Source organism: Salvelinus namaycush, chromosome 23, assembly GCF_016432855.1.
Source record: "Salvelinus namaycush isolate Seneca chromosome 23, SaNama_1.0, whole genome shotgun sequence".
NCBI lineage: Eukaryota > Metazoa > Chordata > Actinopteri > Salmoniformes > Salmonidae > Salvelinus > Salvelinus namaycush.
The window spans coordinates 34759068-34779640 of NC_052329.1; the positions used below are offsets into that span (position 1 = coordinate 34759068).

Sequence of the window (20573 nt, forward strand, 5' to 3'; positions counted from 1 at the left end):
TCTGCACATGAACGCCGAGGCTCACGTGTATAAAAGCGTGCGAATTTCAAAGTTGATTTAAAGGTACAATGCAGCCGTTTTTATCTCAATATCAAATAATTTCTGGGTAACAATAAAGTACCTTACAATCAAAGAGAAATTTATCAAGCAAGAATTGAACGAGGACTGTCTATGGGGTGTTCTTAGAGGGGAGTGGAAAACGTAAAACTAGCTGTTTTTGGCAAAGAGGTTTGGAAATCTCTTGTTGGTCTATTAAAGAATTTACTGCAAAACTCCATCCCACCGCAACAGCCCACCACTAAAAGGGCATTATCATAATTGTTCACAATTTCACAGTATTATGCCAACCTTATAGTGTGGAAATATGTAAATAAAACACAAGTATATCACCTTTTTGACTGCCCTGGGCCTTTAAAAAGTTTCATTTTAGCATTGGCACACGATTTGGGATGATAGTTTAGGCCGCCACATAACGTCACATAGCGATCTAATTATAATGACCAATAATCGTTCATCTTGCGTTTGCCTATTAATTTAATATTTGCATATGTACCCTCCCACTCTAGAATGAGAGAGGGGCTTTTTCTGTCAAAAACACATCTTGCCCTAAGCTACTAACGTTAGCTAGCTGTATATATATATACAAATTAAAAAGTACTTCAATGAATGTCAAATTCCGTTACCGTTCTACTGTGTGGAAATAAAAATAATGACAGATCTTTTGATTACTCATATTTTCATCATGGACAACATGCAAAGTGAAGCTTCAGCTTTCAATAATGTGTTGCCTTGAATTCACCTGGTGCCATCGACGATACAGACCTCAGTCAAGGAAGTCAGAAGAAAAGTTAATGCCGAGTGAGAATGATGGTTTAACTTACTTTGTCTTTTGCTGTGAATCATTCATTCATACACAGGTAAAAAGACTAACGTTATATTTCACTGCACCTATCCGCTGTATGTGACAATTTTTTGTTGTTGCTACATTTTTTTGTTCAACTGTATCAAGTTGTTTGCTTTGCTAGCTTTAACGAACATCGTTAGACTCCAGCCACCCAAGCCATAGACTGTTCTCTCTGCTTCCGCACGGCAAGCGGTACCTGTGTATTAAGTCTGACACCAACAGGCTCCTGAACAGCTTCTATCCCCAAGCCATAATACTGCTAAATAGCGAACAAAATGACTATTTACCCTTGTATAAAAAAATGTATATATAAAAAACACTTTCTATGCACACTCACAGGACACGCACACTGACACTCCAACACACACATAACATGCACACATTTATATTGACTCTACACTCACATACAATCTTCATTTACGCTGCTGCTACTGTTTATCATACATCATGCCTAGTCACCTTACCCCTATACATATCTACCTCTATCACTCCAGTCTCCCTGCACATTGTAAATATGGTATAGGAACTGACCCTGTATCATAGCTTATTACTTTCTCATGTTCATCTTATTTATATTTGTCGTGTTTTTGTTCTACCTTTTGTTATTTTAGTACTACGTTGATATTGAATACTGCATTGTTGGGTTTAGAACTTGCAAGAAAAACATTTCACTGTACTTGTGCACGTGACTTTAAAACTTGAAACTTTTTGTTCACCCTCGTTGATTCACATATGGAGCAGAGGCAGCTTTATAGTTAGTCAGCCATCTGCATATTATTGGTTAGTTAGCTAGCTGACAGGCAGCTGCATACTATACTGGTTTCCACTAGATGGCACAAACACAAAGTCAAAATTGGCTAGAAGAATTCATGAAAACTTAAAAGGATTTTACGGTTAGGAACAAGGTTAGGTTTAAAATCACATTTTAAGAAGAACATTTTATGGCAGGGTTTATGGCTGTGGTAACTAGTGACGACCCTGCATACTAGCTAGTTAGCCTTACGTTAGCTGGGTTAATGTTGATTGCTCATGCGTTTGCTACCATCATCTTTGTCATTATTCTCAATGTTTCATAATCAATGTGGTTCGAATGCTAATCGAAACATATACGTCAGTGGTACAAACTGGCTGTTATTATTGTAGCTATCTAAAATTGTCTACACAGTACGTATAGCTAGGTCGTTGTTTGTACATTAAACTACGTACGATACGTCGTAACACGGAACCAAGTAAAGATTGCGCCAGAAGGGGTCTGTTTTTTCGGCTTTTCTCAAATACTATTTGTCCATTGCCTTGTCAATCAAAGTTTGCTGTTAGGAGTTGGCTAATATAGCACAAACAGATCAAAGAACAAGCTGACATTTGGCTGATTGTCAGAACAGAAAGTGTGAAACTTCAGTGTACTTGAGGACGACTCTAGAAATTGTTTACTTTGTTACAGGAAAGATAGAAAGGAGAATAAGATGTGGTTTGCTTGTTTGTCACCTGAATGCGAGGGCAAGTGGTTGTGTAGGATGTTACGGTTATGATAGTAATGTAGGCTCTAACTTGCACTTTGTTTTCAGGTTTGAATGAAAATATATTTCCCTAACCTTATTCTTTCAATAAAGTTATTTTTAATTAATATTATATTACTTGTGTATGTCTGTCCTTATCATATGTAGAACACAATGCTTTCTGTCATTTGTTTTGGTGCAGATATGTGTTTTTAATATACTATCTGGATAAGAAAGTTTCTGATCATGGGACATGTCATAGAATTTTAGAAAAGTGCCATCAGTCACTAAAACAGGTGTTATTTTGTAAGGATCAGAATATAAATACCTTTTACTGTGAACGAGTTATACCTTCCAGAGCTTGAGTTCTAAAACAATAACTTTAAAAGATACCCAGCTAGCAGATTTGATTCTGTTGGTCAATTTCTTCAACAGATGATCAGGTCTATATAATTATCAAACTTATATATTGGTAGTAGAAAGGAAACACAGACTCTTTGTTAAAGTATTAAGATTCTTCTTTAGTAATACAACTGCTGGTACAGAGTACAGTATATGATGGCTCTCCCCAGGTTCTGCGAGGTGTCTAAGACATCTTGCAGCTTGTATAGGTTCATAACAAGGTGACATTTCACAACAAATAAGTCTAAGCATCTTCTGCCAGGTGGTGGTTTCCATCAGGCCTGACTTGGCCTTGTATTCTCAGAACCTCAGACAGTCACAGTGGGACCCAGACAAGAGAAGTATGAGCGTAGGCGGTTTCTGCCTTCTGATAGTGTCTGCAGGACACATCACTCAACTTGTGTTCACACACACACACACACACACACACACACACACACACACACACACACACACACACACACACACACACACACACACACACACACACACACACACACACACACACGGAGGTCTTCTAGGAGAAGACCTTACAGTTTATCATAACACAATTTATTAACCCTTTAAAAGGTATGAGGCCTTGGTTTAATGCCTTCAATTGCTTGGAAGTTGAGGGAATGTACATTTTTAATTTCCCATTGGTTCTGGGAACAAAGCCATAAGTTTCCTGACAGGTAAATATGAACGTTTTTTTAAATGTTCTGAGAACGGAAGTGAACATTTCGCCTGTTCTGGTAATGTTTATTTTTAGGTTGTAGGGAGGTTCTGAGAATGTTTTACTCTGGTTCTATTAAAGTTTTCCTGGAAGGTTTTTTTAACAGTGTTTGCATGAGAACAGAAATTATAGGTTATTTGGAGTTTTTGAATAAATTCTTAACTTACACTGAATGTTTCAATAACACTGGTTATTAGCTTATTTTGGGTTAACTTTTTTGAACTCCAAGCACATATAGAGCACATGGAAATTCGTTTCCTTAGGCGTGAATCATGCAAATACTTTTTTATTGTGACAGCATCAGTGAGATTTGAACCTGTAGTAAAGTACAGATACCCCCCAAAATGACTTAAGTAAAAAATACTCTAAAGTACTACTTAAGTGCTTTACACCACTGGGAATTAGTCCACAGCGCCACCAATATTGAGCTAGCATGCCTTGTTTCTTTACTCATACAAAGCTGTTTTAGTCTTTCCAAACAAACCTAATTTCAAAGAAAACTAGAACTTATTATTAAAAACATTTAACAAGATAGAGAACGTTTTGTTGATGCTGGGAATGTATATGTTTTTTAATAACATTTTAAGAAAGTTTTCTTAACAGTCTGAGGACAGAATGTATGTTTTTAAATAACATTCTTAGAAAGTACCACCCTGCATCCAACTGCTGGCTTGCCTCTGAAACTTAGCAGGGTTAGTCCCTGGATGGGATACCAGATGTTGTTGGAGTGCCAGTAGGAGGCCCTCTTTCCTCTGGTCTAAAATAAAAAATATTTCTCTGTGTAGAGTCCCGTCTTTCTGATGGGAGGTTAAACGGGTATCCTGACTCTCTGTGGACTCTAGGGGTGTTAACCCCGGTGTCCTGGCTAAATTCCCAATTTGGCCCTCATACCATCATGGCCACTTAATCATCCCCAGCATCCAATTGGCTCATTCATCCCCCTGTAACTATTCCCTAGGTTCTTGCTGTAAATGAGAATGTGTTCTCAGTCATCTTACCTGGTAAAATAAATCAATGCAATGTACAGTAGTATAAATAATAGAATGAGCTATGTTAAGTATACAGTTTTCAAATACGCAGTACAAAACACCATGTCAAATTGGATAGAATTGCAGGAAGTTAGCTTCCGGACCACAATCCGTAATATAAATATATACAGTGCCTTCGGAAAGTATTCAGACCCTTTGATTTTTTCCCCCACATTTTTTTAGGTTACAGCTTTATCCTAAAAATGATTTTTTTTAAATTTCCCCTCACCAATCTACACACAATACCCCATAATTACAAGGCAAAAAGTTATATTTTTTCAAATGTATAAAAAATAAAATACTGAAATATCACATTTACATAAGTATTCAGACCCTTTAGTCAGTACTTTGTTGAAGCACCATTTTCAGTGATTACAGCCTTGAGTCTTTGGTATGACGCTACAAGCTTGGCACACCTGTATTTGGGGAGTTTCTCCCATCCTTCTCTGCAGATCCTCTCAAGCTCTGTCAGGTTGGATGGGGAGTGTTGCTGCACAGCTATTTTCATGTCTCTCCAGAGATGTTCGATCGGGATCAGGCTCTGGTTGGGCCACTGCATTGTCCAATGGGCTCCCGAGTTGCACAGAGGTTTAAGGCACTGCATCTCAGTGCTAGAGGTGTCACTACAGACACCCTGGTTCAAATCCAGGCTGTATCACAACCGGCCGTGATTGGGAGTCCCATAGTGTGGCGCACATTTGACCCAGCATCGGCCGGGTTTTGCCGGTGTAGGCCGTCATTGTAAATAAGAATTTGTTCTTAACTGACTTGCCTCGTTAAATCAAGTTGTAGAAACATCACAAGGATGATCAATGGAAACAGGAAGCACCTAAGCTCAATTTCCAGTCTCATAGCAAAGGGTCTGAATACTTATGTAAATAAGGTAAAAACCTGTTTTCGCTTTGTCATTGTGGGGTATTGTGTGTAGATTGCTTACGATTTTTATTTAATGAATCCATTTTAGAATAAGGCTGTAACGTAACAAAATGTGGAAAAAGTCAAGGGGTCTGAATACTTTATGAAGGCACTGTGTGTATGTGAATGGTGAATAGAAAATGTCTGTACAGCAATAGTTATATAGGATGAGCCATGACAAGAATACAGTATATACATGTAAAGTGGGTAAAAATGTATGTACACATTATTAAAGTGACCCGTGTTCAATGACTATGTACAATTGAAGTTGTAAGTTTACATACACTTAGGTTGGAGTCATTAAAACTTGTTTTTCAACCACTCCACAAATGTCTTGTTAACAAACTATAGTTTTGGCAAGTCGGTTAGGACATCTACTTTGTGCATGACACAAGTCATTTTTCCAACAATTGTTTACAGACAGATTATTTCACTTATAATTAATTGTATCACAATTCCAGTGGGTCAGAAGTTTACATACACGAAGTTGACTGCCTTTAAACAGCTTGGAAAATTCCAGAAAATTATGTAATGGCTTTAGAAGCTTCTGATAGGCTAGTTGACATCATTTGAGTCAATTGGAGGTGTACCTGTGGATGTATTTCAAGGCCTACCTTCAAACTCAGTGCCTCTTTGCTTGGCATCATGGGAAAATCAAAAGAAATCAGCCAGGACCTCAGAAAAATTATTGTAGACCTCCACAAGTCTGGTTCATCCTTGGGAGGGAGCAATTTCCTAACGCCTGAAGGTACTACATTCATCTGTACAAACAATGGTACGCAAGTATAAACACCATGGGACCACGCAGCCGTGATACCGCTCAGGAAGGAGACGCGTTCTGTCTCCTAGAGATGAACGTACTTTGGTGCGAAAAGTACAAATCAATCCCAGAACAACAGCAAAGGACCTTGTGAAGATGCTGGAGGAAACAGGTACAAAAGTATATATCCACAGTGAAACGAGTCCTATATCGACATAACCTGAAAGGCCACTCAGGCTCCAAAACTGCTATAAAAAAGCCAGACTACGATTTGCAACTGCACATGGAGACAAAGATCGTACTTTTTGGAGAAATGTCCTCTGGTCTGATAAAACAAATATAGAACTGTTTGGCCATAATGACCATCTTTATGTTTGGAGGAAAAAGGGGGAGGCTTGCAAGCCGAAGAACACCATCCCAACCGTGAAGCACGGGGATGGCAGCATCATGTTGTGGGGGTGCTTTGCTGCAGGAGGGACTGGTGGACTTCACAAAATAGATGGCATTATGAAGTAGGAAAATTATGTAGATATATTGAGGCAACATCTCAAAACATCAGTCAGGAAGTTAAAGCTTGGTCGCAAATGGGTCTTCCAAATGGACAATGACCCCAAGCATACTTCCAAAGTTATGGCAAAATGGCTTAAGGACAACAAAGTCAAGGTATTGGAGTGGCCAAAGCCCTGACCTCAATCCTATAGAAAATTTGTGGGCAGAACTGAAAAAATGTGTGTTAGCAAGGAGGCCTACAAACCTGACTCAGTTACACCAGCTATGTCAGGAGGAATTGGCCAAAATTCACTCAACTTATTGTGGGAAGCTTGTGGAAGGCTACGTGAAACGTTTGACCCAAGTTAAACAATTTAAAGGCAATGCTACCAAATACTAATTGAGTGTATGTAAACTTCTGACCCACTGGGAATGTGATGAAAGAAATAAAAGCTGAAAGAAATCATTCTCTCTACTATTATTCTGACATTTCACATTCTTAAAATAAAGTGGTGATCCTATCTGACCTAAGACAGGGAACTTTTACTGGGATTAAATGTCAGGAATTGTGAAAAACTGACTTTAAATGTATTTGGCCAAGGTGTGTGTAAACGAGTTGCCTGGATGTCCTTTTGGCGGTCGACCATTCTTGATACATACGGGAAACTGTTGAGCATGAAAAACCTAGAACCATTCAATTGTACATAGGGCAGCAGTCTCTAAGGTGCAGGGTAGAGTAGCGGGTGGTAGCTGGCTTGGGACAGCGTCTAAGGTTCAGAGCAGGGTACTGATAACTGTTTAACAGTCTGAAGGCCTGGAAATACAAGCGGTGTATCAGTTTCTTGGTTCCAGTTTTAATGCACCTGTGCTGTCTCCGGCTTCTAGATGGTAGCGGGGTGAACAGGCTGTGGTTGGGGTGGCTGAGCTTCCTTGATGATCTTCTGGGCCTTCCTGTGACACCGGGTGCTGTATATGTCCTGTAGGGCATTCTGGTGACCTATTGAAAACAGTGCAACAATGATATAGCAAATTAAGATGTGTGATGTATGCCTTTTGTTTTGAAGAAAAAAACAAAGCAGCACACACACAATGTGCCTTTGTTTTTTTTAAGTGGTAAGGGGGTGGTCTCTAGATTCTTCTATCAGCCAATCAGGGCTGTATATGCAAATATATTAACATTTGTATCCCGTGCCCACACTGTTGGACTGAGCTCAGGGAAATAGATTCTGAAAAATATATTTTGTAGTTATATTTTTTTAAATAACACACACAGTGATTTATAAACATAAAATTATGTTTAAAAAAATGTAAACTACCTGGGGGCTGTAATTATTATGTATTCATTTCAAGGCATTGTCATTGAACTAGCATTATTTTATTTCCCATTACATTAACCACAATGCAAAGAGGTAAAGAAATATAAATAAATCAATTGTAATAACTATATTTGAAAACGATACTTGTACAAAAATCAACCCGATAATAATTTCCACTGTGTACAAATACTGTATATTATTATCTATGTTTGAAAGTACAATATTTTTGGTATTTATTTTTGAGTGGAAGTAGCTTTCACGTCAGATCCTGTCACAAGGTAAACATAGATGCTTCAAAGTTAACTCTGGGTGCTTCCTCTTTCTGTTGTCGTTTCTGCTAGCTAGTAAAATTAACGAAACAGTCGTCATTGTCGGACAACTTCAAATGGGTAGTTGATACGATGATCAGATGAATGCTAAATGTATCAATTTGTGAAGAATTGGCAATGGATAATCTGTATAAACTGCCAACGTTTCCTCCTGGTCGTGGGTTTCCTAGCTAAAGACGTTAGCTGCTTGCTATCCTTGTAGCTAAAGCCTTCTCCGCTTGTAGTTAGCTAACTCAGCTCAGCCAGCTACGGGAGAATAACAATTAGCTAATACAGCCACTTGTCAGCACAGTTCATTGTAGCTAGCTACATAAGTTTGACAGTTAACGTTATCTAAAGAGAATGGCGTCGTCATTTGTGATTGGAAACACATTTCGAGAGAGGGTAAGAGACTTGCTGGAGAACGATGAGTTTTCAGTTCCAACGGAACTACAGAAAGAAGTGGAGGATATTCTTCAACAGGAACAACCATCAACTCTGTCCTTCAGAACGGCTAGGAAACTTAATAAATGTCTGCAAGACAATGGTATCTATAAACAGTTATACAACACAGATCTTACATTTCATGAATCAAGTACTAGCATGTGTGCTTTTCCTTCTCAGGTCAACCTTTCTACCTTCATGAGTTTTTGGAGGACAGCTCATTGCACCTGCCTAAGGTTGTAATGCCCCCCAGAGTAAGTAAGACCTCGATGTATGGTTATTCCTTCAGTCCCTTCATTTGATCTCCATCACGAGGACAACATTAAAGTCGTACACCCTCTTTGTGACAGAACCCTATGCTTGTGGCTCGTCTGGAACGAATCAAAGCCAAGTTGGCCAATGAAGAATACAACAGGATCACACGGAATGTAAACACTCAGGTGAATTGCACAGTGCACACTCAGCATGTAGCCTACTGTATATATTTGATTAAAATATGGCAGCCAGCTTAAATGCATGATAGTGTTTAATGTTTGGGTTGTTGTTGATTTCATGCGAGTACTTCTCTTTCCCCCCCAGCAAATTAATCGTCGTGAGACACTGGCGGACTTTGGGAGAGAAGGTTGCTATGGTTACAAATGTTTGCATGCAATCTGTCTCTAAGATTCTTACTATCCTCGTCATCTACCTTTACCTCAACCCTCCCTCCCTCCCTCTGTGTGTGTGTGTGTGTGTGTGTGTGTGTGTGTGTGTGTGTGTGTGTGTGTGTGTGTGTGTGTGTGTGTGTGTGTGTGTGTGTGTGTGTGTGTGTGTGTGTGTGTGTGTGTGTGTGTGTGTGGTCTGTCTAGTGCGCTCAGCCAAAGCTGCAGTTGTGACGGTCTTAAACTTCCTAGTGACAGTGGCGGCGACGTTCGCTTGCGCCTATCTCGGCAGTCAATACCTCTTCACAGAGACAGCGGCGGTAAGAATCCATACAAAGATCCCTCACTCTTACAAGCTGGGCAAGTATAAACCCCTATTGCCTGACGAGATTAATCATGTCACTTAACCTCGATTGCATGATAAGCAAGGGTTAATCTAGTACTGCATTGTGTTGTACATGGACAAAAATATTGTTTGAAAATGTAATCAAGAAGTAAGCTTCATTTCAAACCCCTTTAACCCTGTTTAAGAATCAGTATCTTTGTTGACATGTTTGCTTGTGTGTTTCAGAGGGTGATATCTGCAGTGATTGCTGCGTCCGTAGTCGGCCTGGCAGAGCTGTATGTTCTGGTACGAACCATGGAGGGAGAGCTAGGAGAACCATAGCACCAGTCAGTGTTCTTCTTATCAACAAAATACTTTCCTGGAGAACAATGCCCTTATCTGACCCACCAGTGGACTTCAAAACAGAAATCAAAGGGGTTGAGTGGAAGTTGACATGACCACAAAACTATTGATAAGAATTGTCCCACGTTGTTCGCATATTGAAAACAGATTAGTGTGAAGATCTTGAATGTGACCCAGATGTAAAAGTTGTTTTTTTGTTATACCATCGCTGCTCTATGATTAAGTTAACGCCATGTTTCACAACTCATTTACTAATGTGGACAAAAAAAGTTGGGATATTTATCTATTTATTTACATCCATTATGCTTTTATAGGGCCTGTTAAATTACCCCCCTTCATAACATTTGTTTGATAGTTTCCTACTTAGATGGAACAGGGATTTTTTTTTCATACAATAGCTTATTCATACTGTACTTTCACGGTCCTTCAGTATGTCTGTATAGTCAGTATTGTTTGTCTGTTCAATAAAATTAGCGCCCAGGTAATTCAACTGAGTTCAGTTTCATTCAATATAAATATACAGTCCCAGTCAAATGTTTGGACACACCTACGCAATCAAGGGTTTTTCTTTAGTTTGACTATTTTCTACATTGTGGAATAATAGTGAAGACCTCAACTATGAAATTACACTTGGAATCATATAGTAACCAAAAACTTGTTAAGCAAATGGTCGGCATTTGAATATAAGGAATTATAGGTAAGGTGAACAGAAGGACTTGAGTTTCTGTATGTTAATCATGAAGCATACACCCACCGCCCTTCTTCTTCCCAGAGAGATGTTTATTCTGGCGCGACACATGAAGAAACCCAGTGGCTGTACCGACTCCGACAACATATCCTGACAGAGCCATGTTTCCGTGAAACAATCTATATTTTAGATTCTTCAAAGTAGCCACCCTTTGCCTTGATGACAGCTTTGTACATTCTTGGCATTCTGTCAACCAGCTTCATGAGGAGTGCTTTTCCAAGAGTCTTGAAGGAATTCCCAAATGTTGAGCACTTGTTGGCTGCTTTTCCTTCACTCTGTGGTCCAACTCATCCCAAACCATCTCAATTGGGTGGAGGCCAGATCATCTGATACAGCACTCCATCACTCTCCTTCTTGGTCAAGTAGCCGTTACACAGCCTGGAGGTGTGTTGGGTCATTGTCCTGTTGAAAAACATGATAGTTCCACTAAGCGCAAACCAGATGGGATGGCGTATCGCTGCAGAATGCTGTGTTAGCCATGCTGGTTAAGTGTGCCTTGAATTCTAAATAAATCACAGTGTCACCAGCAACGCACCATCACAGCTCCTCCTCCATGCTTCACGGTGGGAATCACACATGCGTAGATCATCCGTGCACCTACTCTGCATCTTACAAAGACACGGCGGTTGGAACCAAAAATCTCAAATTTGGACTCATCAGACCAAAGGACAGATTTCCACTGGTCTAATGTCCATTACTCGTGTTTCCTGGCCCAAGCAAGTCTCTTCTTATTATTGATGTCCTTTTAGTAGTGGTTTCTTTGCAGCAATTTGACCATGAAGGCCTGATTCATGCAGTCTCCTCTGAACAGTTGTGTCTGTTACTTTATTTGTGCAGCAATTTCTGAGGCTGGTAACTAATGAATTTATCCTCTGCAGCAGAGGTAAGTCTGGGTCCTCCTTTCCTGTGGCGGTCCTCATGAGAGCCAGTTTCATCATAGCACTTGATGGTACCCAATTTTTTATACTTGAGTAAAGTAAAGATACCTTAGGAAACCCTGTTTTAGCATACAGCTAGCTACCTGCTGCCAGATGTGGCAGACAGTATTGTCTTCGACTGCCGATCGGCATTCATTTGTTTTGAGGTGAATTAAAGGGCAAGATGGATTTTACAGGCCAGAAGCAAACAACCAATTACAGATACCCTGGAAGCTGTGTAGTACTTAAATCCATTCCATGACAACACATATCTGTTTTCATGATTCAAAACAACTTTAATACGATATCTGACTATTTGGCTTGTGTTATGACTGCCCCCACCTATACTGTATCTCTGGACAATTTCCTTTCAGTCCTGTCCCTTCATATCAGTTGAGAGATTAAAGGATGTAATTGCATCTGCAATACAAAAACGTATCTGAAAGATCTGAGATTTGACACCGGGATTAAGGGTTTATTGAAAGATTATTTGGGATTAAAGATGATTATGATATGCAGAGATCACTGTCCAACAGGCCAGGTTGAAGTGTCATAGTGCTCTTGACTGTATTACTCACATGTAATACTTCACTGGAGACCTTAAACCCAGCTAGAATTAAAGAGCTGGTAAGCTGATAGATGCTGACCTTCAGTTTTAATATATTTCTTATTATTCATTTTTTACTCTATCCTTCCCATATATATGGGGGGAAATATTTTGATTTTGAAAATAATTATATCTGTCGCGGTATCTGGCCACAAGGAATCATTTTAATCCGGATATTTTGAAAGATAATACTCCAGGAAACATTAAACGTTGAATCAAATCGGCCTAGGCTGATTCTATGTCAGGTAGAATACCTAATACCTCAGACAACAACTACTGTATGTAACGTTATACTATGTTATGCATATTTGTCCTCTTGTTCTCAGCAGAAAACTGCTTGCCCATCAGACCCTACAAAACAATACTATGAGAGGGCTATCCTATAGGTAACCCCATCTCTGTAACCATATAGTATTATTTGACTGTTTTAACCCTTGTGTTCATGTTTTTGTTATTCACCCACTGTTTGCGGGTTTTTAAAACAATACAGCCATAACAATTTATGTACAAATATTTCATACTTTGGTGTTGACTCATAGACAGCATACGTGGTTAATATTTAACATTTACCTCTGCTAGATCACATTTATCCAATCTGGGTTCAACACCATCCAGATGACAAACGCGTTGTACGCTAAGATGAAGAATATCACAAGTGGCCAGCGTAGGGTTCTTCTTTTGCAGCTGTAGCCAGTGGCATTGTAATCCATTATGATTTCTGTTTTTTGATGTTCCTGGCCACAGATTCTCCCATCCCTATGCAGCGTACTCATGAGTACCACATTTTTGCCTGTCTTTGGCATGTAGGACACTAGGGATGTGTCGGGCGTGAACACAAACTTAGAGGAATTGATAGGCCTGTTCCGTGTATTCAGCAGCTGAGGTGGGAACTCTGGCTTGTTTTTTCATACTGCTATTACCATCGTCAGCTTCCTCTTGAGGAGCTCCTGTCCCAGCTTGTGCAAAGTAAAAAAGTTATTGCATGTGATGTTGTGGCCACGGAGTCCCTGTGTTACGTTCAGGACAACCTGCATCCATTCTTCTCAGGAGCTCCTCCATCTGGTTTCCCTGTATACACTTGCAAGTTCCACGCATATGATGAAGCAGCATCACAGGCAGCCCAGATCTTGATTCTATATTTTTAGATGGTATATACTGTCTGAAGGGGCAGCGGCCCCTAAATGGCATAAGCTGCTCATCAACAGTAACGTTGGGTCCAGGGTTGTAAAACAGGGGAAGGCAGTCCACTCACTTTTCCCACACTGACCTGATTGTAGCTAGCTTGTGTCACTTCCGCCGAGCTGGTCTGGTGTCTCGGGTTATCAAAGCGGATAATCCTAGAGATAATGTGGAAGTTTTCCAGAGACATTATTGCAATGGAAAGTTCTCTGCCAGTTTCTGCATCCCACAGGGATTCTGTGGATTCCCCATTGGATCTGAATACACCAGTAAGGATAAGAACCCCAAAGTATGTAAATGAGTTTGGTTCATCTCCTTCCATCTCTCCAAAAACACGTCTTCCCTCCAAATGAGTGCAGTCCAGAATGATTTTCTGGATGATGTCTGGGACGAACAGTTCAAAAGAAGACTTTATGTCCTGCACATGAGTAACCGCCATCCGCGTCAGCCCTGGTTGCATCCGTATCACATTGGCAGCCATGCGATGTGGCTCGTTCCTTGGGCAAGAAGACCATTTAATTTCACAATTTTTTGACATCCATATTTCTACTGCAGGCTGCAGATGAGCTGGTTGCTGACGGGCTGGTCCTGGGGCTGGCTGAGGGTCAATCTCAACCTCTTCTTCCAACTCACTGTCAGACTTCGAATTGACAGAGACATGATCCTCATATTCTGAAAATTCTTCATCTTCAAAAGTGGAAGACACTCATTCCACACTAGCTCCTCTCTCTGCAAAAATTATTTTTAAGGCCCTCTGAGAAAATATTATTTTTGCCATTCTGATTGATTGTGGTAAAGAGCCACACATGCAAAGTTATTTGTTGTTGTGTTCCTCCCCTAATTTGCACCTGGCTGGGGTAGAGTGTGGTAAAATACTGCATTTTTTACAATGTATTGGAATAATGTATCTAAATAATGTATTGTAATAACATTGTGCAGGTTCCCGCAAGACATTTTGTAGTTTCACACACTACAAAAGGTAAAGAGTGCGAGAAAAGCAGGAGACAGGCAGACAGGCAGACAGGCAGGGTGACAGACAGGTTCCTGGTGCTATGTTGAAACAGCAGGCCCAGGGAGGAGGAAGACAGAGTAGGCACACAGCAAACCTTTTTGTTTAATTTTTACTTGTTTTAAAGTTAAAATACTTCAAAATACTACTTAAGTAGTTTTTTGGGGGTGTCTGTAAGTTACTTTACTATTTATATTTATGGCAACTTTTATTTTTACTTCACTACATTCCTAAAGAAAATGTTTTACTTTTTACTCCATACATTTTCCCTGACACCCAAAAGTACTCGTAAATGGTCCAATTCACACACTTATCAAGAGAACATCCCTGGTCATCCCTACTGCCTCTGATCTGACAGACTCACTAAACACAAATGCTTCGTTTGTAAACTATGTCTGAGTGTTGGAGTGCGCCCCTGGCTATCCGTTAATTAAATAAAAAATAAAACTGTGCCGTCTGGTTTGCTTAATATAAGGAAGTTTAAATGATTTGTAATCTATTTTTGAAACTTAAGTACATTTGAGCAATTCCATTTACTTTTGATAATTAAGTATATTTAAAACCAAGTACTTTTAGACTTGTGATTAAAAAGTACTTTTAGACTTGTGACTTGTGTCTTTCACTTTTACTTGCGTCATTTTCTATTAAGCTATCTTTACTTTTACTCAAGTATGACAATTGAGTACTTTTTTCCACCACTGTGTGTAGGGGGTGCACAGCATGCACTCAATGAAAATGTGTTATTTTACATGTTCTTCACAGAAAATGAGCCAAGGCCAATGAGTGTCAAGTTGGAAAAATTCTTAATTGTATCATTTTTCTTTTAGTGAACACTGAACATGGGTCCCACAGACCCGAACACCACACAAAGGTTTACAACGTCATATTAAACTTCTAATCAATCATTACCATGGTGAAATAAATCAATGTATTACTCATTGGATGAAGTAAACATACATATTGCAATTATTCACAAGCTAATGAAAGATACATAATCCACACATTTAACAACAAAATAAAAAAAGAAACAAAATGTTACAATTGGTCATAAAACACACATACTACACAGAGCCTTCAGAAAGTATTCACACCCTTGACCTTCTCCACATGTTGTTGTGTTACAGCTTAACTTTAAAATGGATTAAATTGAGATGTATCATTGACCTACACACAATATTCCATAAAGTCAAAGTGTAGTTATATTTTTAGACATTTGTACAAAAGCTAAAATATCTTGAGTCAATAAGTATTTAACTCCTTTGTTATGGCAAGCCTAAATAAGTTCAGGAGTAAAAATATGCTTAACAATTCACGATAAGTTGCATAGACTCACTCTGTGTGCGATAATAGTGTTTAGCATGATTTTTGAATGACTAACTCATCTCTGTACCCCACACATACAATTATTTGTAAGGTCTCTCAGTTGAGCAATGAATTTCACAAAGACCAGGGAGGTTTTCCAATGCCCTGAAAAGAAGGGTACCTATTGGTAGATGGAAAAAAATGAGAGAGAAAAAAGCAGACACTGAATAACTGTTTGAGCATGGTGAAGTTATTAATTACACTTTTGATGGTGTATCAATAGACTCAGTCACTACAAAGATACAGGCATCCTTCCTAACTCAGTTGACGGAGAGGAAGGAAACTGCTCAGGGATTTCACCATGAGGCCAATGGTGACTTTAAAACAGTTACAGAGTTTAATGGCTGTGATAGGAGAAAAGTGAAGATGGATCAACAGCTAGGACTCGAACCAGGGTGTCTGTAGTGACACCTCTAGCACTGATATGCAGTGCCCCAGACCGCTGCACCACTCGGGAGCCCAAAAACAGAGTGCAAAGAAGGAAGCCAGTACATAATACAAATATTCCAAAAGATGCATTTGTTTGCAATAAGGCACTAAAGTAAAACGGCAAAAAATGCGGCAAAGAAATGTACTTTATGTCCTGAATACAAAGCGTTATGTTTGGGGCAAATCCAACACAACAACACATCACTGAGTTCCACTCTTCATATTTTGAAGCATGATGGTGGCTTCATCGTGTTATGGGTATACTTGTCATCGGCAAGGACTAGGGAAATTTTTAGGATAAAAAGAAACAGAATAGAGCTAAGCACAGGCAAAATCCTAAAGGAAAACCTGGTTCAGTCTGCTTTCCAACAGACCCTTTCAGAAGGAGAAGGCCAAATGTACACTGGAGTTGCTTACCAAAACGACATTGAATGTTCCTGAGTAGCCTAGTTACAGTTTTGACTTAAATCATCTTGAAAATCTATGGCATGACTTGAAAATGGCTGTCTAGCAATGATCAACAACCAACTTTATAGAGTTTGAAGAATGTTAAAAAGAATAATGTGCAAATATTGTACAATCCAGATGTGCAAAACTCATAGAGACTTACCCAGAAAGACTCACAGCCGTAATCACTGCCAAATGTGAGTCTAATATGTATTGACTCGTGGGTGTGAATAGTTATGTAAATTAGATATTTCTGTATTTCATTTTCAATATATTTGCAAAAATGTCTAAAAACATGTTTTCACTTTGTCATTATAGGGTATTGCACATAGATGGGTGAGAAAAAAAGTATTTAATCCATTTTGAATTCAGGATCTAACACAACAAAATCTGGAAAAGTCAAGGTGTGTGAATACTTTCTGAAGGCAATGTATTGGGCAAGCGGTATAGGCTAGTGGTCCCAAATATGTTTGTGTTGTTTTGCCAATACCTGGCAAGACAGCACAACCAGGCTATACAATAGGTAAGCAGGGGCAGGAAATTAGAACTCCAGGAAGTTGGTGACAATAGCAGCATTATAGATCAGGTCTGAGATGTATCCGATGGAGGTCTGGGGGCCCACCTGAGGATGATGACCCTCTCCTTGAGTCACATCCCAGTACATCTGCTGCGGATGGGAGGGGACAACCTGGTCCACAGAGGTTTGATGACTATATCTTGCCTGTGAGACAGCTAGAGTCTGTGGCTTAAAGTTCCTATACCCTGAGGTGCCCACGCAGGGCTGGTTGAACCCATCCCGGTGTGGCCGTGAGGAGGGTGCTTGCCTTCCAACGGGTGCAGCTGTAGTAGCAAGAGATTCCAGGTGAGATCGGCAGTCTTCCTCCCACAGTAGGGATTCTGCCAGGTTTGGGGAGACGGGTGTAAGCTGATGAGACACAGGGTTGCTGTAGAGACGGATCCAGTCGGAGTAGAACTGCTGACCATCATCACACTGAATTTGGTCTGGTCGGAACATTTCCCCCATTGTGGTTGGGGTGAAGGAGGGACCAGGGGAGGGGACTATTGGGCGAGGTAGGCATTTTGCACCCCCTCTTCCAAAAGTTGTATTGGTTGATTTGGTGAGTCTTCCACTCTTGATACTTCTTGCCCGTCTGTTTTGGAACCACACCTGTGAACAATGAGTAGAGTCAGATAAATATGTTGTTGTAGCCTCAATGCATAGATATATACGGAAAGTGTAAATATCTAACTTTAGTTATTATCACTACACAAACCTGTATCTTGCTTTCAGGTAGATGTGTATGTGCGGCCAAGCGTTCACGGAGAGTGATGTCTGGGTACGGCGTCAGAGCGAAAGCTTGTTCCAACTCAGACAATTGTGCGCGACTGAATATGGTTCTTTTGCGCTTCCTTTGGCCCTCTGTAAACCCGCTTCTCTCAGGTTCGGGTGACGAAAGTCCATTGTCATTCCTCACGTCTAAAAAACAACAAAAACAACGTTTTTGAGAATTGAAAATCGAAATAATAAAATTGGGCCAATCATATGGTTCGTAGATTATTATTTAAGTAGCCTAAAATACCGGTGTAGCGTTTGAAAATTATTAAAGACAATTGAGGAATTACTAAACGAAGTGTACGATATATTTTCTTTTTTTTTCATCTGCATTTCTGTTTATATCAATGGATATCTTTCTATATATAATAACCCTATGGTTCTGTTTGTTTCTTTGTGCGCTATTTATTTTCGGCAAAATCTACACAGAATATTGATAATTAAATTAATATGTGCTAGTCATAATAAAATAATCCCAAAGGAAACTATAAAAGACAATAGACAAATATAACTGTCACTAGCCTACCTTTACATTGATCTTGGTCTCCAAAAAGTGCAGTAAAATCCATATATTTATTGTCAGTCAGTCTGTGTGCAGTGAATTCTTGATTGATGAAGAGAGACATAATTCCATGTACCTCTACAGCTTGGTCTGGTGATGCGTAAATGATGCGCTCAGCGCTGGGTAGCCGTGCCCTCTTAAAGCGGGAACTCCCCTTTCAATCCCATGCTGCCCACGGTCCACACCAAATTAATCTAGGCACATTCAGGTGTTATAGGCCTATAGTGGCGCCCAGTGCCCACCTCTCTAATCCTGAATTGCAGATGGTGAGCGGCAAGAAACAGATGAAAGCGGCAATGGTGTATAAACCCGCTGTTTCCGCTGTCGCTAATGTCTGACACTCCCTGGGTCAGACTGTCAGATCTCGTCCCGGGGCAATCGACTGCAAAGAGGATCCCCGTGGAGATTGGAGCGCAGGGCAGGCAGACCTTGTTGGACATACAGAGCAGAGTCAATCTACATAGGCCCACTGTATCCTACCACGTTCGCTGCGAGAGTGATATTTGTTATTCAGCACTCAATTTGCTGTCCTGTCATTTGGCATATGCCTACTAAAAATTAAGTGCCAAATTGTGCTTTATCTATAAAAAAAAAATTACGCTGTCTTCCCAAATTGATTTGTTGAGTTGGGCATATAAAAAGGTACTTGCTTACTCTCTCTCTATTCATTACAATATTTTGATATTTTTTTTCGGGGCGATTAGGATGAACGAAAAGTAAACTATAGCCTAACTATCATCGTATGCAGGAAAAAGCCTGGCAACATCAAAAGTTGGTTTCACACTTTCTCTTCCTGTGTATTGAAGTCAATTAGCCTAGTGGTCGATTTACATTCCCTTGAACACCCGTTCAATTCCTGAGAGAAGCTCTAAATACGCCAACGTACACAGATCCCCGAATTTACATTTCTGAACGAAGCTGGAAGGGTTTAGAGGAATACACATTGTACAAGAATTAACTCTTTATCTTCTCTTTTTTTAATGAGCCAATTAGTAATGATTTATATTGGCCCTTTCCTTTTTTGTGAAGGGATCATGCTAAATAATCCTAATATTTTTGTCCTCAAAAGTAATAATCGTGAAGACCATTAAATATATATTAAATAGTGATATCAAAAATAAAAAATGCAATCAAGTTAATTGCAGGATTTGTCGATTAACCGTAAGATTTGTCAATTAATCACGGCTAATCACAAATTCAGAATTTGCTCAAATGGAGCTGTAATTTAAGATTTTTTTTAATACAAAAAGTATTACAACCCACTGGGCAAAACCTGGTTGAATCAACATTGTTTCCAAGTAATTTCAACCCCCCAAATCTGTGATGATGTTGTGGAAAACTGATTGGATTTGCAAAAAGTCATCAATGTAAGGGAATTTCATATTTTTTTCACCCAACTTTTAACCTAAATCCAATGACATGGTGAAATGTTTTGTTGAGGTCACGTTTAATTCACCTTAGTTGACAACTCAACCAAATATAAATCAAAACTACATGTTGATCTGACTTCTGTGCCCAGTGTGAAGGGCTTGACTTTGTCCAAAGCAGTGGTGGATTGAGGTATAGGCAACATGGCGGCGCGGGGCGCCCGCACCAAAACATTTGGAATGGTGACATTTGCGCGATCGGTTTTCTATCGCTCATTTGCACGTCACGTCAATGATATCATGTCACTGTGTGGGACTGTGGGTCAATTAACCTTGTCAGAGTGGGCGCCCTGATTCTAGTTTGTGAGCTAAGTAGGCTACTGCCTGGGAAGGTCTCCCACTCAGAAGTACAAGATGGGGCGGGGGTAGGTTGACCATATGTCTCCCCACTGGAAGCATGAGGTAAGGCGAGCGGGGGAATATATCAAATAGCGCACCTCTAACTTT

The 20573-nt window shown here is 39.8% G+C and overlaps 2 protein-coding genes across 2 annotated transcripts; one reads left to right on the forward strand and one right to left on the reverse strand.

The window, feature by feature from the left end:
* The first annotated feature begins 8314 nt into the window (after nucleotides 1–8314).
* Nucleotides 8315–10596, forward strand: LOC120018804 (transmembrane protein 199-like). Its single transcript, XM_038962017.1, has 6 exons — nucleotides 8315–8880; nucleotides 8958–9031; nucleotides 9128–9217; nucleotides 9357–9399; nucleotides 9626–9738; nucleotides 9990–10596. The coding sequence occupies exons 1-6, from the start codon at nucleotides 8697–8699 to the stop codon at nucleotides 10083–10085; spliced, it is 600 nt and encodes a 199-aa protein (XP_038817945.1). The 5' UTR covers nucleotides 8315–8696; the 3' UTR covers nucleotides 10086–10596.
* A 6749-nt stretch (nucleotides 10597–17345) lies between these two features.
* Nucleotides 17346–19643, reverse strand: sebox (SEBOX homeobox). Its single transcript, XM_038961854.1, has 3 exons — nucleotides 19586–19643; nucleotides 18079–18281; nucleotides 17346–17972 (listed from the first exon to the last, which is right to left on the reverse strand). Exons 1-3 carry the CDS (start codon nucleotides 19641–19643, stop codon nucleotides 17346–17348), a joined length of 888 nt encoding a protein of 295 aa, XP_038817782.1.
* Nucleotides 19644–20573: the final 930 nt, after the last annotated feature.

Excerpts from the sequence above, each read along its gene's own strand:
- LOC120018804 (XM_038962017.1), top strand. The coding sequence starts at position 8,697 with ATGGCGTCGTCATTTGTGATTGGAAACACATTTCGAGAGAGGGTAAGA. Across the intron at positions 9,400-9,625 it reads GGCGGACTTTGGGAGAGAAG|TGCGCTCAGCCAAAGCTGCA; the intron begins GTTGCTATGGTT and ends TGGTCTGTCTAG. Across the intron at positions 9,739-9,989 it reads TCTTCACAGAGACAGCGGCG|AGGGTGATATCTGCAGTGAT; the intron begins GTAAGAATCCAT and ends TGTGTGTTTCAG.
- sebox (XM_038961854.1), bottom strand. The coding sequence starts at position 19,643 with ATGTGTATTCCTCTAAACCCTTCCAGCTTCGTTCAGAAATGTAAATTC. Across the intron at positions 18,282-19,585 it reads ATGTAAATTCGGGGATCTGT|ACGTGAGGAATGACAATGGA; the intron begins GTACGTTGGCGT and ends GTTGTTTTTTAG. Across the intron at positions 17,973-18,078 it reads TACCTGAAAGCAAGATACAG|GTGTGGTTCCAAAACAGACG; the intron begins GTTTGTGTAGTG and ends CATTGTTCACAG.